General features: G+C 39.7%; 1 protein-coding gene across 1 annotated transcript; it reads left to right on the top strand.

The window, feature by feature from the left end:
* The first annotated feature begins 1047 nt into the window (after positions 1-1047).
* On the top strand, positions 1048-7291 carry LOC129280902 (protein qua-1-like). Its single transcript, XM_054916892.2, has 3 exons — positions 1048-1144; positions 1886-2080; positions 3809-7291. The coding sequence occupies exons 1-3, from the start codon at positions 1114-1116 to the stop codon at positions 4732-4734; spliced, it is 1152 nt and encodes a 383-aa protein (XP_054772867.2). The 5' UTR covers positions 1048-1113; the 3' UTR covers positions 4735-7291.
* Positions 7292-18536: the final 11245 nt, after the last annotated feature.

Below are 18536 nucleotides of genomic sequence, written 5' to 3'. Positions count from 1 at the left end.
TGGATTCCCCTTTAAATGCTGACGCGCGCATGATTATGTAACGCACAATCTTATAATTATATTGACCAATAGAGTGCATCCTCTTGGTTAGACCAAATGCTTCGGTCTCTGTTATATTGGTTGTTATACCTCGGTCACATTTGGTCTACGGCGGCCGTACGGCGAGTCGAAAACAGCCGTTTTATTAATTTTTATTCAAACCACCTATAGGTAGCTGGTACAAAGAAATGTTAAAACGGCTGTTTTCTACTCGCCGTACGGCCGCCGTAGAGCAAATGTGACCGAGGTATTACGCTGAACTCTGTTGGCTGTATGAGGAGATTAAAAAAAATTGTTTAAAAACTCCTCGAAGCAGACGGCTGCCAGCTGTCTACCACTTGGTATGATTTTACCAAAGCGGTCATGCCTTTCATATCGCGCCCAATTGTTAATCTCACTTAAATAGATAGTTGTGTTTGGAGCAAAAAGAAAAATTAGACAAGGAGATAGCTAAAATTTTCAACAATTATCGGACAAGCAATAAAAAAGATATTAATTTCAAAAACGTTGTAAGAATTGTTAATCACCTATATCACCATACCCGTGAAGACTTCAAATTGGTCGCAATGGTGATGACATGGTGATGTAGGGTGACATGGTGATGTAAGTAATCCTCCATTTACTATGAAAAATGGCTAAAAATTTGTTTATTTTTTTCTAAAGTTTTACTCCAAATTGCATTCTTCTTTTATGAAAGAAAAACATCAATATGCCCTCTTTAATTTATCTTTCTTAATGCACAGGGGAATATGTAAATCCCTCATAATTAGAATATGGCCTATGGAAAATTAATGTTGTCCCTACCAAAGACGATGGCACTTTAAAGGCTCCGTATACTATAAACATAGGTTCTATGTTCTTGCGAAAGTGTGTACGAGAATGTGCGTGCGTGCGCAGATGTGTGAGAGTGTGTGTGAGATGTTGCAAAGTAAACCGTACGAATTTGTGTATTTATAAAGCTTCCTTTATTCTATTATTTAGATCTTTCAAGGCAATATGTACAACGCAATCACCAAGAACATATTAGCCAGACATCTCCGCATCTTGTATGTGCCTGGAATACCGCGTGGAACAATGCAGTTCGAACTCTACGGTATATTCGGAGGTAAGAGTTGAATTATTAAACAATATAACCATAAGAACATAGATTTCTGCCTTTTGTATTAAATTATATTCATTCTTGTGTGGTAAGGGTGAGGGTGTGTGTGTAAGGGCGTGCGAGAGCGCGTGTGTGCGTTTCCCAAGTCACTCCAGTACCCTAACCGAACCCAACCTTTACCCAAGCCCTTACCCCACCCTAATCCTAACCCTATAGCCCTGATCTAACCCTAACCATAACCCATTAGAAATGATATTCTAAAACACTCACTATTCTCGCTAGATTATTATCTTTTTATTGACATTTGTATATCACCTCCTAGACCTAGACCTTCCGACAAGTTACAAAATAAGAATGGGAGAAAAATTAGAGAGTGAGCAAAAATAGACGTTTGGGGTATTTTCAATGTACAGATTAGAGTTGCACTTGTATGACATCACAAAATCTTGGTCGCATTGCCAATCGGCGGAAGTCCACAGCATTTGTGATCTCGACATTTAAATGCTAATGACGGGCCTCTCTACAAGGACTTCCAACATGTCTAACTCGGATCTCCCTACCGGATCAACTCGGATCTGATCCGGGCTGGTCCGGCGTCTATATGTGACTGGGGGGCTTTAAGTTAACAGGTGGACCATCTTTGAAAGCGAGCACCTCTCTTTGTGATCCTGATAACATCCTGGTCTCATTCCATCCAGCGTCAAACATGTTCGGTTACCTCTCGCTAACTTTAACTTTTAATAACAGGAGAACCATCTTTGAAAGTGAGCACATCTCCTGGTTATCCCGATAAGAGGATGGTCTTATTCCATCCACCGATATTCTCAGACAACTCCCTTGTCAACTTCACGGTTCGAGCCTCGCGTGAAGCGATCCTTATCTCTTGTCACCATCCATTCGGCCTCCAAAAGACAAACAACTCTAGTCGCTGCTCTGAAATGTGTGAGTGCTATTTATCGCCTACTTATTTACATATTCTTGCATTGATGGATTTGTAAAAGTTATTGATGAATTTCGTCACCCTCCTATTGTATTTGTTCAGTTATGTATACACACACACACATATATATATAGAGGTGTGTGTGTGTGTTTAAGGGAGGGTGTATATATATATATATATATAGAAATTTTCCTCACCTCTGGTCTACCAATGGTTTCGCGCCTCGATCACAGGCGGCTCATCAGGACACTGAAGCTAGTTGGATTTGGTGGGGGCCCTCGGTTGGGGCAATGGATGCATTTCACGGTCCGGCGGTTCTTTGATCCTTCTTTTGTGACGGCATGTACTGATTAGTTCGGACCTTCGGTTGAGTGAGTTTTTCTTGTGAGTTGCGATAATGAGTTTTTCGTCTAAGCATAGGTTGCAGATTCCACTTCCCCGCATTGCCAAGTTGGATTTTTTCATTATTGCCCATTTTAAATTGTATCGTTCCCCTTTCTTTTGTAGATCCCATATGTATTTAGATAGTTCTGTTTCGTTTTGGTATTTCTCGTTTCGGAAAGATTTTGTGTGGTTTCTGAATCTTTCTTTAAAAGTTCCCCCTGCTAGGCCAAAATACACTTTGGTGATTGTATCACTTTGGCCGTGCGTGACAGATGCTTTGTATATTATCGACCCTCCGGAAAAACATGCAACTGCCGAGTGAAGGAAGACTGCCCTCTACGGGGAAACTGCCTGGCCAAGTCGATAATATACAAAGCATCTGTCACGCACGGCCAAAGTGATACAATCACCAAAGTGTATTTTGGCCTAGCAGGGGGAACTTTTAAAGAAAGATTCAGAAACCACACAAAATCTTTCCGAAACGAGAAATACCAAAACGAAACAGAACTATCTAAATACATATGGGATCTACAAAAGAAAGGGGAACGATACAATTTAAAATGGGCAATAATGAAAAAATCCAACTTGGCAATGCGGGGAAGTGGAATCTGCAACCTATGCTTAGACGAAAAACTCATTATCGCAACTCACAAGAAAAACTCACTCAACCGAAGGTCCGAACTAATCAGTACATGCCGTCACAAAAGAAGGATCAAAGAACCGCCGGACCGTGAAATGCATCCATTGCCCCAACCGAGGGCCCCCACCAAATCCAACTAGCTTCAGTGTCCTGATGAGCCGCCTGTGATCGAGGCGCGAAACCATTGGTAGACCAGAGGTGAGGAAAATTTCTACAACGCTCTGCTTCAGTTGAAACATCGAGCACTTTCCCTGAACTTGATACATCCCAATTTAATTTGTATATATATATATATATATATATATATATATATATATATATATATATATATATATATATATATATTCATATATACCGTTGAAATAGTTGTAGGACTTATAATACGTAAGGCTTTGGTAAGTTAAGTCAGTAATGTTAGAGAGATCATGCAAGGTGTACATGTCTACATGATTTACCCATCCCAAAAGGACCCCTACTGCAGCCGATGCAACCCAACTATTCTTCGAGCCTTTAGACCTCTTAAACGTACCAAATTGCGGTCTTGTAACCCAGCCTCTCTTGAAAAAAAAAATCTGGTAAAATTATTTATAATTATTCCATATCGGTTTTTGGTAGCACTGTAGCACTAGGCCCTTTCCCTGAGATAAATATATATCATTTATAGTAATTGTATTTTATCATCCCTGCGTTCTTATCACTGATATAGCATTCTATCGGGGTTGCCGTAGGAACGTAGTCTCTTTGAGGTTCTTCAATAATACGAAGCGAGATAAACCAGTATCTTCCGAGACTCTTCGTTGGGAAACAGATGTCGAAAATGAAGACGAGTCGCAAAGAATCTCGGTCTCCTGGAGGAAGCTTAATGACAGTCATGAAGAGATTTCCTTGACACGAGGCATGGAGGTCATTTCAGTCTCTCGTGTTTGGGCTGTGTCGAGCACCCACTTGAGATATATCGGGGTATCCGAAAGGCAACTTGGCGACAGTGCACCTACGACTGATGAGGAGCACGGGGAAGAGGCAAAAGAGGAAATTGATGCTGTCAGTGCAGCTTTTGCTGCTGATGATGATGATGACGGAGAGGAAGAGCATGGGAGTGTTGGTGGCGAAAGGGAAGGTGACGATGTGGACGATGGTGGTGCTGCCGCCGATAATGATGATAATCATGATAATGGTAAGGGTGGTGGTGATGGTGGCGGCGGATATGATGATGATGACGGGAAGAAAGATCATGACGGTGCTGCTGGCGAAAAAGATGGCGCAAATGACGACGATGGTGGTGGTGCCAGTGATAACGATGATAACGATCGAAGTGGCGGTGATGATGTCGGTGGTTATGATGATGACGGGGAGGAAGAGTACGGGGATGCTGGTGAACGCGACAATGTCGACGATGGTGGTGTTGACGCTGATAACGTTGATTACAGTGGGTATGGTGGTGTTGGTGGTGATGATAGTAATAATGATGATGTCATTAACCCTGATGCTTCTAACAGTGAAATTGCTGCTGATTCTGTTGCTGATGGTGATGCTGGGCATCTTGATGGTGAGCTTGCCTGCGATGCTGATGATGTGACCACTTTTGAGACAAATGACTGGGAATTCGACTCTCCTGAGATCTGCGTTCGCTGACGGTGCAGCTTAATCGACTGTAATCAAGGACTTAAATGCACACAGTCGTTTACTATCAATAATACATATAGCATTTCCAGTAATGTTAATGTATGATTCAAATGCACTTTAAATTAATAACTGAGTAGACACGTCAGTCATTTCACATTGCAACAATAAGCCAAGCCAAGTATTTTGATGATTTGACTTGCACAAATATTCTTAATCTAGATAGTATGCCATTTGACATGATTAAATGTTCCAAATCTATAAACACGTTGGTCATTTGAGTATAGACATTTTGGCCACCGTATATTGCAAGAATATTCAAAGTCTGGACAGTTTAGTCACTTACATTACAAAACATTCGAAGTATTATATACAAATTGGTATTTTGCATCATTACACTTGTCATGCTTGTGGCACTATTCTCAGTGTGTTTTTGGTAATTTCACTTTTTATTGAAAATAGTCAAAGTGTGGCCCATTTGGTCATAACCTATGTTCAGTCATTTTTGTTAGATTATTGTAGGCCTAAACAATTTTCTGAGTATGGACATATTGGTCAAAATGCATTTATACTATAGTATTGATACCTGATGAATTCATTAATTTCATATATAGTGCACCAAGAATACCACCACAGGATCACCACATCACCTGAAGCACTGGCAGCACCTGAGATAGCACAACCCTCTCCAGGACAGTGTGTACGCTTTTTGGGAGAGTATTTCTTCAAGGTTCAAGGTTCATTAATGTTTATCAAAATAAAAAATATTGAAGTCTTGTATATTATTATTCTTTGGCCCGTATCAAATCTTGCATTTCTGTCAAAGGTTCTTGAAACAGTCGTATCACGACAGTTACTCCTGACCTTTCGCTGGAGAACGCGAACGCTTATTTACGACGGTGGTTGATTTTGGAAGAGAGTTTTGGGCCCGTCGTAAAAGACTGTCCTGCAATTTAAATTATGTGACATGAGGATTTTGTTTAGCTTTCGCATCTGCAACGGAAACATCAATATGCGATTCGTGTGCAAAATACTATGGTAACAGCGACATATCCGATTTAGGACGACTTTCCAGAGCCACATTTGGTTCCTCCCGGAGCTCGAGAGGTCGCCCGGGGGGCCCACTTCCATTGACGAGTGGATACCAGGCGCGACCACGCGTAAAAAGGAAAGAGTGGGCAAGTACGTTACGTATATATATAGGCCTATATGTAACGTTATAAGGGTGTCAAAAACGATGTTTAAAATACTGAAAAAGGGGATACATTTCCAATACAATTCTTGTAGGGTTTCACAAGCCAAATACTTGTTAAGGGATGCATTTTCATAATCTGGAAAAGACTTGCTTCCCATGTTTAGGGTGCTTTTCGAAACCCCGTGGTCGCGCGCCTGGTATCCACTCGTCAATGGAAGTGGTTCCCCCCGAAAATTTGAATCTAATCACCCATTTCGGCATGTTTGGGGGAAAGTAAAACATAATGCCCATTACCTTGTGTGCTAGAGGCAAATCGTTTGTGTAAAAGGAGTAGGTAAAAGAAAAAAGCCGCAAATTCGGATGATGTTCAGACAGATAGGCCTATTGCATATGCTGTGTACATATCAACGCATGCGAAATGGTTTCGGCTGGAGAGGTGATTTGACCCAAATAATAAATTGCCAGTGATCCACCAATAATCCACATTAGACAATGTTAGATGCAATATCGATTCGATGGACTGTAATGATCTATATCTAAGCCTCAATTCAGTAAGTTTTTCCTCAATATGTACTCGATTTGTTTGAAAAACCACTTTCTTATCCATGTCATAATCGAATGTAGGCAAAGCATTTCGAATATCTCCAGCCAGCTGTCATAGTAGAGGCTCGCCGCCGGCTCCGGGGGCAGACGCTGATGACCAGTCGTACATGCATGAAAGCGGAATTTAATCTCGCAGCATGGTGCGGGTGTCGCGTGAAAGAATTTTGCACACGATCGAAAAGCAGATCTATAGGGCCTGTAACACAAAGCTTAGCAATGATTGTAGAGCAGTTTTCTACGTTTGATTCTATTGACTAAAATGTACTATCAATCTTATAAATCGAGTGTATGATTAATCGTTCACTTTTACTGGATACTAATGTCGCGTTCAAGAGGTTTGCGAAAACTCGCAACTGGCGCATCTGGAACGTTGTTTAATTATATATAGGGCCTATGTATATCAGGCAATACAACGTGTACTAAATGCAATATATATATAAGAGTTGACCTCAAGTTAGGACACTTCAAGTGATTACCTGACCTGAAGTCATATTCGTGAACTTCGTGAATTCTTGATTTTTTTACCTCTGATAGTGTACTCTAATTACCTTATCATCCAAAGAGAGTACGGTAGGGGAGGGTGGTCGCGTATGAGAACAGCCACTTCGTGGCTACTGTACGAGGTGTGTCTGCAGGGCTTTAGAGCGATAGCTGTTGATAGTGTAGTCTTATTCAAGGACCAAATAAATAAGTGAAAAAATGATATATAAATTGTTTTGTGTTGTTTTTGCTTTTCTTGTCCAAATTGTCATGAATGTGATAAAGGCTCCAGGCCGGGTCCTTTCCCTAAGATTCGTCAATTCAGACATAAAATTAAGTGCACAGACATGCCTACCACTGCTGGGGCTTCAGGCGCGGATCCAAGAGGGTGCCGAGCCGGCCCCGCCCCCTTTTTTTGGCAACCAAAAACAATGTCCTTTTGACTTGGTAGAAACGGCCTGAAAAAAAAAGTACAAAGGCGGTATTATACCCATGTTCAATTTTACAGCCTCGTAACGGCCGGCCCGATCCCAGACCTACTTGCAGTGGCACCGCATTCTGTTAGTTCACACAATGTAGGTAAACCACGCAACTGCGCGCATCAAGACATTCTCCTGCACTCCATCAACGGCCGATTAGCTCTGCATCGGAGGATTACCATATGTGCACAAATATAGGCTGTAAAACAGTATTTAAAAAATGCCTAAAATGTCCTGTTTTCAGGCCGTAATATCACCAGATTACCTTTCCAACAAGAGGACAAAAAATAATTAATGGAACACCCTTAACATCACCATCAAATACCATCCAACATTGATTAGACAGTGTGTACCCAATTCAGGATTTATCTGCCACAAATTGTTACTCATGAGTATACTGTGAGGGTATACAGAGGAATAAACCTTTCAGTAATCTTCTGGGGGAATGCTGACTTCAAAAGTGTCATGCAGATGTACCTTGGACAATCGTATAACTCTCTGTATACTGAAATCCGTCAAGTCGAGCATTGAATGCCAATCAAGAGGACTTTGACAATAACCAAAACGGTACCCATTCTTCTGACACAAGTTGCCCCAATGAGACAATGGACATAAGATGTGTCGAAAGAAGACAAGAGTTTTATAGGAAGGCTGGGAAGGCTTCAGCATGTTAGAGCTCCAAAAGCATCAGTAAGGTAAAGCTCAGAATTGCTACAATGCATTTAGAGGACCGTAAAAGGGTTAATTTGTAGACAAGCCTATAATACATAATTTGTTGACCGGATTGACAATGATCCAGGCTGTAAAAATTAGCATGTTGGGAGCCCATAATATCATGCGCTATGACTACATTGGAATAGCATTATTAAAGGAAAACGATTTTTAATCTTAGTATTCACCACTGATCAAGGTGATGATGACGCTGCTCTGAAAGTCCTGGGACTCAGTCCTGACCCAGACATGGCCAGATAACATATTGTTTAGTCAAGCAAGTGTAGCCAAACTACTGAGGAAATTGTTAAAGAAAACAACCTGCATGAAGCTACTAGGCTAGATGGGATCTCTGTCACACTTCTTAATGAGACTACTCATCAGTTCTCACCTGCCATAAGTTTGCTTTTCCTGGCCTCCCTTCTTTATACGGTGAAATGTAAAAAAGTCTATGTCATTCTCATCCATATAAGAAAGGGTTGTCAACTCTAACAAAGTACGCACCAATTCAGATACTGTGCTTTGTTCTTGCCAATCCCATCATCTCGCAGACTAACAACACAGCTTTAGGAAGCGAAGAACATATTGCCAGTATTTTTCCTTGAATATAAATTATATTAGGATAACTTTGCATGTTTAGTGATAGCAGCATATCAATTTTAACAACTGAAATGTTTTCACTGCAGTCAATGTGAGAAAAATCTTTTTTTTTTTTACATTTTCCATATAAGAACACTTATTTTTTGCATAATATGCAAAAAAGGCAGATTTGTTGATGTTTTTTTGTAATAAAGACATTGAACATATTTATTCATCATGAACTTTTGTTCAAATTACTTGCTTTGGATATCTAATTTGTAATATTTGGATTATTTTCCTTATTTTCTAATTTTTTAATGGCTAATTTGCATAATGTAATTTCAGGTATTGGGATGAATTATCATGCTAGGTGATAGTAGCATATAAATGTCAACATTAATGAAATGTTTTCAAGCAGTCTATATGAGAAAAATCACAATATCTTGACATTTTTTCCATATAAAGATGCTTATTTGCATAATATGCAAATGAGGTAGAATTTTTTGCACTTCTGATTATAAACATTATAAATTCAGTTATTTATCATTAATTTTCGCTCAAATTAAATTGTTTTGAACACTTAATTTGTAATATTTGGACTATTTTCCTTATTTTTCTAACTTTTTATGGCTAATTTGCATAATATGCAAATTTCATAAATTTCCACTGCTTGGATTTTTTGGGACTTTTAGTATGTTGTTAAGGAGACCTTCCTGGAAAGCATTGCGGTGGAATTTCCCCGTGTTGCAATTAGTGGTGGGTCAAACCCTATGACTGGACTATAACACGAAATTGGACTACAATTAATTAGTGCACGCTCAAAGTTCGAGCAGGCAGAGCGGGAGGCAGAGGCGATTTCCGATGGAAATTCACCTTTTTGTGAAAGTCACTGACGCGGCGAGCGCAAGCGAAACATCGAAAAATACTAAATTTCCGGAAAAATCGTTAACTTTGGAGCAGCTATATTTTTTCACAATTTTTTTAATTTTTTATCCGGAATGAGATTGGTATCAAAATTTCCGCCAGAATCTCAACTTTCGCATAGTATATTAGGCACGAAGTTGCTGTTCTAATTAATACGCGACTATCCTCACCTTGGACGATAGTACTCTCAGAGGTCAAAAAATTATAAGTTCACGAGCATGACTTCAGGTCAGGTGACTTGAAGTGTCCTGAGACTTCTGACTTGAGGTCAACTCTCAGGTGTGCATTCCATCTCGCTGCATATATATATATATATATATATACACAACAACAAAAGTAAGTCCCCCCTAAATCAAATTGCTGTAACTTTTGACCGGAATTATTTTGAGATAATTTCGTAGGTGGTTTTTTACACTCAGTAAGCAACTTCCGGGGAAAAATAAGATTGATCGGTTGAGTCATGCATGAGTAATTAAAGATTGAATTAAAAATGACCATTTTTGAAAGTCACAAGAGTCGTTTTTCAGATTGTGCAAATACAAAGTTGGGCAAATGTTGTCTTTAGGTGAATTTTATGGTGTTATGCTGTTTTACTATCCATCATTTAGCCACTCCACACACAATTTTGATATCATTATGTTCATGGTTGAGTGAGCACAATGTATTGCAGGGGGCGCGGAAGCGGGGGGGGGGGGGGGCTGGGCGGGGGGCTTCAGTCCCCCCCCCCCACTTTTTTCCAAAAGCATGTACAAAAATGTAAAAATGACCATACGATTGTGATTTTTTGCATGGTCAGCCCCCCCCCCCCCCACTTTGAAAACCCTTCCCCGGCCCCTATATTGTGACGTATCATCATAGGGGTTTATAGTAGTATCCTCTACAACTTGTTAGATCATGTTAAAATTTGAAAATGTTGGTGGCTCCCCCGATTATAGGCCCCTCCCCCGTTTTAAAATTCTGGATCGACCACTGATTTGTCCATAAATTAAACTGATCATAAGAAATTGTTAGGAAAAGAATACATTTATGCAGTATAAAGAGTATTCATTCCTAAGTTTTCGAATGTGCTCCCTCAACCATGAAAATGTTTAAAGTTCGGAAAGTGTGTGGTGATAGAAATGATGGATGATAAAAACAATAGCAATTAAAGTCACATTTGAAACCGAATTTGCCCCCAATATTCACTTTATTACCCTTTAAAATGAGTCTGTGACATTGAAAATACCAATTGTCCCACTTTGATCCGTGCTCACTCATCCATAAATAGACAAATCGATTTCATTTTTGCACGGAATTCTGCCCATAGGTTGATAAACATTACTGCCAAATGACATTGCTAAAGACAGCCTTGAAAAAAAAGTTCCACCATAATAAATAAGGGGTTACTTATTCTTAAACATGTGCACCCATAATGTACACAAGTCTATGAGAGACGAATTCACAATTTTAACAAATATGAAATGAGGGTTTGTTTCATGGACAGTTTTTGTTACTTCTGCCAACAGTTATTTCATGAAACTTCGTACATGGCTTCAGAGTAACACTATCCAAACGGCGCGCACACCAACATAACCATTTGATAAGACACAGAGTGGGGCCAAGGCCTTGAACTTTCTTCTCATTTGCCTAATTTTCGAATATTGTGTGCTCACTGATGCATTAAACATCGGGATTTTCATAAAAATCAAATCAAATGAACTATGCAAGGTTTGTGACAGATATCCATAGTAACAAATTGCATGTTTTCCAATAACGTAAAAAAGAGCTAATCGCATTCCACATGTTCATTCAAGCGTGGATATTTAATTAAACGCCTTTAAATCATTGAAACATGTTAATAGGTCATGAACATAACGAAAAAGTTGAGAAAAGATCATTTTCAGTTCCCAAAATGAAACAATACTTGCCTATGATATTTGAAAATCGTCTTTTTGTTTTCAATAAATGTTCATTGAACCGTGAAACGATGAATATTGTTGAAGAAACTCTTCCAAAAATAACTGTTATCATATTCTATCATTTTTATTGATATAAATGTGTAAAAAAACAAATTATAGCAAATTTGGACTTGTGTTTATTCAACCGTTAAATTTAGCCGAAAAGTTATATCGTCATTTAGAGAGTATCTTTTACAAGCCTTCTGACTATTTTTTATGATGAGAATGTGGAATTAGTTCCAATAAAATGGAATCAAAGTCATGATATTTGGCTTGTGACTTTTGAAAAGTGACATTTTTGCCTTCTGACGGTGCTCAATGAAAATATACATGTGTACATGTACATGTATGGCAACTCTTTAATATTTAAATATTTTGTGAAAGAAATGGATGAAGAGAACAATGGTAGGCGTAGCTTAAATCAAGGTCCCCCAGGGCTATTTGCCCTTTGGAAAAATTGGTAATGTCGTAAAAATGTCTCTGCCGGGAATCGAACCCGGGTCCCTAGCTTTGAACGCCGATGCCTTAACCACTAGACCACAGAGACGGTTATAGTGGCTAGGGCGACCCCGATCCGATTGACCGTCATATAGACAGATTTTCGACCACCTACATCCGACAAAGGAAATTATAATTTGTATAGTGTCGGAAATCTGTCGGTCAATCGGATCGGGGTCGCCCTAGCCACTAACCCGTCTCTGTGGTCTAGTGATTAAGGCACCGGCGTTCAAAGCTGGGGGCCCGGGTTCGACTCCCGGCAGAGACATTTTTTCGGCATTACCAATTTTTCCAAAGGGCAGATAGCTCTGGGGAACCTTGATTAAATCTACGCCTACCATTGTTCTCTTCATCCATTTCTTTCACAATATATATATATATATATTGTCAAAGAAATGAGAAATTATACATGTACATTAGCTTTGGTAACTCTTTTATTTAAATATTTTGTGAAAGAAATGGATGAAGAGAATAATGGCAGGCGGAGCTTAAATCAAGGTTCCCCAGATCTATGTGCCCTTTTGGAAAAAATCGGGGAACCTTGATTTCTCACATTCTCCCATACGTGTACCGTATCTAAGCAATAGCTTTGATCCAGCTGAGGCATGGCGGCTTTTCATTGTTCAAAACCCACCTACACCCGACAAAGGAAATTATAATTGGTATTGTGTCGAGAATATGTTTATCTGACGGTCAATCGGATTGGGGTCGCCCTAGCCACTAACCCGTCTCTGTGGTCTAGTGGTTAAGGCACCGGCGTTCAAAGCTGGGGGCCCGAGTATGATTCCCGGCAGAGGCATTTTCGGCATCAACAATTTTTTCAAAAAGGGCAGATAGCTCTGGGGAACCTTGATTTAAGCATGGACCTATGAAGAGATGGACGATTAACGCAAGCATTTTTTTATGGTCAAATGATAGTCACCGTCGCCTGGTTATGCGCATCTTAATGAGAACCAACGAACGTAGAGGGCAGCAACACACAAGCGTGTTGCTCTAAGGAAGGTCAACTCCGCTCGAATTTTGTGACCACTCTAAAAAAATAAGGTGGGGTTTTGGGAAATTTATCGAGTTGATTTTTTATCATTTGTTAATTTCAAATATTTTTTAATGAACAATTATTAGATCGGTTATTCTGGGTATAAATATTAAAGATATTACTTTTATTTTTAAAGAAAATATTTAGCTTAAATAATCATGATTTTGACATTTTTCCTCATTTTAGAATATTAAGTCTATGACGAGGATACCTCATATCTCTTATTTTCTTCTGCTGAATTTCGCTGCACCACTAATAAATGCATAGACAACCACCGTAATAATCGAGGTCATTTTTCTGGCCTGGGTGCGCCGAGTCTGGGCCGGTCGCGCAGCTAGCTAGTGACGCTGATGATGCGCTGGGGCTTCAGGCGACTCGTCATAGATCTTCTAGCAACTTAGACAATGACGTCTAATTTGCCTGGCCTGATTTGAAGTGTAATGGCTTCAGGGCTGATGTTTATCAACGATGATTGTTCAAGGTTAGATTTCAAATTTCAAATGTCATTTGACTTTGAAGTCTATAAATCTGAAATAAAGGCGCTGCATCCCCGAAATCCGGGTCTAAATTTCAACTCCGAGTCCGAGACCATGGCATGGACGGCGATAAAAAACAACCCACGCATCGGATGCATTGCATTGGCTGCGCGCTGCGCTGCAGCTGCACTATGATGATGGATTCAGCGAAGAGCTCAGAGAAAATAAGGTGGTCATATTCAATCCCGAAATGCTTTGCGAGTGGTCACAAAATCGTCTCGACGCAAATCACCTAATACAACCGTCTGGTGAAATCGCTGATAACAACAATCACCGATTTGGTAATGATTCAGTTTCTAAAGCTTGTATTTGTAAAGTTTAAAATATCAACGTATGTTTTCAAATGTATGTATATTCTCCAACATAATTTTTTAATGTTATCTTTGATATCGTTGTAGTCATATTCTTGCATATTGTTTTCGTGATCGCTACTAATTTGTTGTTGTATTTGATCGGCGTATGATTTCGTTGGCATAAATCAACGAACGTAGAGGGCAGCAACACACAAGCGTGTTGCTATAAGGAAGGTCAACTCGATACGCGCATGCAGCTGAGCTGCGCGCGTATTTTATTGTTCATGCCAACGAAATCAAATGCCGATCCAATACAACAACAAATTAGTAGCGATCAAAAAACGAATATGAAAGAAAATGACTACAACAATATCAAAGATAACTTAAAAAATATGTTGAGGAATATACATACATATAAAAACATACTTTGATATTTAAAACTTTACAAATATAAGTTTCAGGAAACTAAAATCATTACCAAATCGGTGATTGTTGTTATCAGCGATTTCACCAGACGGCTGTATTAGGTGATTTGCGTCGAGACGATTTTGTGACCACTCGCAAAGCATTTCGGGATTGAATATAACCACCTTATTTTCTCTGAGCTCTTCGCTGAACCCATCATCACAGTGCAGCTGCAGCGCAGCGCGCAGCCAATGCAATGCATCCGATGCATGGGTTGTTTTTTCGCCGTCCATGCCATGGTCTCGGACTCAGAGTTGAAATTTAGACCCGGATTTCGGGGATACAGCGCCTTTATTTCAGATTTATAGACTTAAAAGTCAAATGACATTTAAAATTTGATATCTAACCTTGAACAATCATCGTTGATAAACATCAGCCCTGAAGCCATTACACTTCAAATCAGGCCAGGCAAATTAGACGTCATTGTCTAAGTTGCTAGATCTACGACGAGTCGCCTGAAGCCCCAGCGCATCATCAACGTCACTAGCTAGCTGCGCGACCGGCCCAGACTCGGCGCACCCAGGCCAGAAAAATGACCTCGATTATTACGGTGGTTGTCTATGCATTTATTAGTGGTGCAGCGAAATTCAGCAGAAGAAAATAAGAGATATGAGGTATCCTCGTCACAGACTTAATATTCCAAAATGAGGAAAAATGTCAAAATCATGATTATTTAAGCTAAATATTTTCTTTAAAAATGAAAGTAATATTTTTAATATTTATACCCAGAATAACCGATCTAATAATTGTTCATTAAAAAATATTTGAAATTAACAAATGAAAAAAAATCAACTCGACAAATTTCCCAAAACCCCACCTTATTTTTTAAAGTGGTCACAAAATTCGAGCGGAGTTGACCTTCCTTAGAGCAACACGCTTGTGTGTTGCTGCCCTCTACGTTCGTTGGCATAAATGATAAAATATGCGCGTACCTCAGCTGCATGCGCGTATCGAGTTGACCTTCCTTAGAGCAACACGCTTGTGTGTTGCTGCCCTCTACGTTCGTTGATGAGAACATACAGGTGTTGTAACAATAGCAACTACCATGACTACCAAGGCGTATCTCATCACCCAAAGACGGAACAGTGCGCTTCCCGGTCCTGATTTTTATTGGTTGATACCCTGTTTCAGCATGTGCCTTTCAGTCAACATGCTTCATATTTGGAGTAGCAAACTTGAGAAGCAGACGATTTTTATGATATAAAATATGATATTACATAGGTTATGTAGATTCGAATCAGTGATAGGTCAATACGCCATCACGTGACCATAGCTGCGAGGATCGCATTTGTTATATTCGAGGTTTTGACGTCACCTTGAGGGAATATACTGCGTTGTATTGTCAATTGCGGCGTTATATTCACCAAGATGACGTCACTCGTTGCATACAAGTTGCGTAAAAAAGTAGTTTATTTGATGTACGCGCTAATGTTAACGCGTCGATTGCATGAAGAACGCGCTTGATGTATTAAAAAATAATAATCTTTTATGACGTAGATGGATCAGAGCTGTAGCAAGAATTTAGGGTTTGAGCCAGATGATGAATGCAATTTCTGATGGCGAATCCACATAGACTATATAATATAACAGATATTGCCTGGTCTATCGTTTTAATAAATAACATTTCAACTCCCCTCCGAAGCTATATTTTTCCCTCGGGATAATATTTTCCCTCAGCGCTGAGCGCTTCGGGCAAAATATAATCCCTTGGGAAAAATATAACTCCGTCGGGGAGAGGAAATGTTATATTCCAACTCTAGGTAGGCAATATCTGTATAATATTATTCGATCCGCTAACTACCGCTCACACATAAGGACCTCAATAACATTGAGAGATACACGATCTATACATGTTATGTACTACGTATTTCTGGAATATTATGGAGAAACTTGGGAAAAATTAAATTTTAAATGGAAAACAATATTTAATCACATATTGCCTCTATATTAAAATATGCAGACATTTCCCCAAATAAAACACATGGAACTAAGATTACCAAGGTAAACAAGAACTGCACATCGATTTTCCATGATTTAAGTGATTTGTTATCTATTGCGCATATAATTTGTGAAATATATACTGTAAGTAGCGGAAACACCCCCTCCCTGCACCCCCCCCCCCCCCCCATAGAGCCGTTTCGTGTGCGCACTGCCCCCTCCCCCTTTGATAACAGGCACACGCCGCACCGCTGCAACGAGGCGCCTAAAACCACTCGGCACCTGATGAAGGAAAAAAAATCGGTCTCCCGGGCCTTAATTCGGTCTCGCGGGTCTTCGGTCTCGCTGACCTTCGGCCTCGCGGGCCTTTGGTCAAGTGGTCGGACCCCTGCCATCCCCCCTCACCGAAAAGTATGGAGGACGTATCCCCCCACCCCCGGGATTTACGCCCGTGGCTATAGTGCACCGTGTGTAGGCCTATTATTTTGTTTTTCTTAAGATATCCAAAGGCTGCGTGAATTAATTTTGATATATTTGCCACTCCATCTCTTAAAACTCCTTTACTATAGGCCTACTGTCTTGAAAAATAGGGGTGCTTTTACAGGCAATCGCCCCCCCCCCCCCGGCCCCCGCGTTTCTGACTACCCCTCCCCCGGGATTTACGTCCGAGATGGGTACGGTATAGGCCTAACGTTAGTTGAATTCTCATGAACTTTTTTACAGTATGCACTATAAGGTCTATCTGTTTATACCAAAGGCCGTTTTTATGCTATCATCCTTTTTTTCTGAAATGACCCTGAGTAAGGTCTTTGGTAGTATCAACCATTTTGATGATTTTTTTTCTATCTTGAAAAGTGTGGGGGATGATTTCACTATCATTTTGTTTGTTTGTCCTTTTTTCATATAAAAGAAAAGTTTAATTGTTAACAAAAAGTATGCGCCGTGCATTGAAGTGTTTTGGTCAGGCCCCCGAAGCTCCGCCATTTTGTCGGAGACATTTGGGCAAATCCTAAGCCCCCATTTGCATATGCATGAATAATTCATCAGTTCGCTGCTCCACACATCCCAATAGACTCTTTATATGACGAAGCAGAAAGTGGAGATCAGCGTCACGCATGCGCATTGAGCGAGGTCAACTTTGCGTTAATTATTCATGAAATTTAATATATTCATCACGTGATTAATCTACTTCTTACTACTATTGACCAATCAGCGTTCTTCACTACAATGAGTCATCATGCATGCATCGTTTTTCAATCCGTGCATAGAATGCAGTTTACATGCAACGTACACTAGCACCGAACCTGGAGATGGGGGGGGGGGTGAATCAGCCTGTTTTTATCTTCTTTTTAACATCGGTGTAAATGAAAGGGGAAGATATTTACGAACTAGTTTATTTCACAATAACAATACGCCAATATAAATAATAACAATGTATTTCAGTTTGAACGTTTCACTTACTGGTTTTGTAATTTGGTTCTTTCATTTCACAAATTCTGAATCCAAAATTTCTTTAGAAAATAGGATTGGATTTAATTAGAACCTATTTATTTTCTGTAATTAATTAATAGTGTGTTTTTTACGCTAAGCCTTTCCAATTATTGATAATGATCATTTAATTATTTTTTGCAGGGGGGGGGGTAATCTAATTTCTTTGTGTTCACTCTTTTTAAGAGCACAGATAAGTGACATGTCATTACCAAACTTCATCAGTTTCAGGCAGGGCGGATCTAGGATTTTTCCAAAGGGGGGCACATTTTCTCAAGGAAAAATTTGAAAAGCAAAAAAAAGGGGGGGTCTTCACTTTCAGAAGGGGGACACACTTTACATTACAATTTTTAATTGAGCCTGTCAAATTGGGGGGGGCGCACTGATCGGCTTTGCCCCCCCCCCCACAAACACACACTCTGATTGGCCTAATTTTTGTCTTTAAAAGTCATCTCTATTCATCTTATTCCTCTTCCCCACTCTTTATAAATTGTTTCTCCCTCATTTATCCCTGCCTCCTCTCAAAATAAATAAAGAATAAAATGGCCCTTTATGGTTTCTCCTTGTGGGTAAATTGTCAATTGGCTCTGTCCACTCTCTTGTGCACCCTATGCCCCTTCACATTATCATTATAATACATTATCTATTCTTT

This window comes from Lytechinus pictus, chromosome 17 (genome assembly GCF_037042905.1).
Source record: "Lytechinus pictus isolate F3 Inbred chromosome 17, Lp3.0, whole genome shotgun sequence".
Lineage (NCBI taxonomy): Eukaryota > Metazoa > Echinodermata > Echinoidea > Temnopleuroida > Toxopneustidae > Lytechinus > Lytechinus pictus.
The sequence above is the reverse complement of the archived record's forward strand: the minus strand, read 5'-3'. Positions and strand labels throughout refer to the sequence as shown.

Excerpts from the sequence above, each read along its gene's own strand:
- LOC129280902 (XM_054916892.2), top strand. The coding sequence starts at position 1,114 with ATGCAGTTCGAACTCTACGGTATATTCGGAG. Across the intron at positions 1,145-1,885 it reads ACTCTACGGTATATTCGGAG|GAGAACCATCTTTGAAAGTG; the intron begins GTAAGAGTTGAA and ends TTTTAATAACAG. Across the intron at positions 2,081-3,808 it reads TAGTCGCTGCTCTGAAATGT|CATTCTATCGGGGTTGCCGT; the intron begins GTGAGTGCTATT and ends TCACTGATATAG.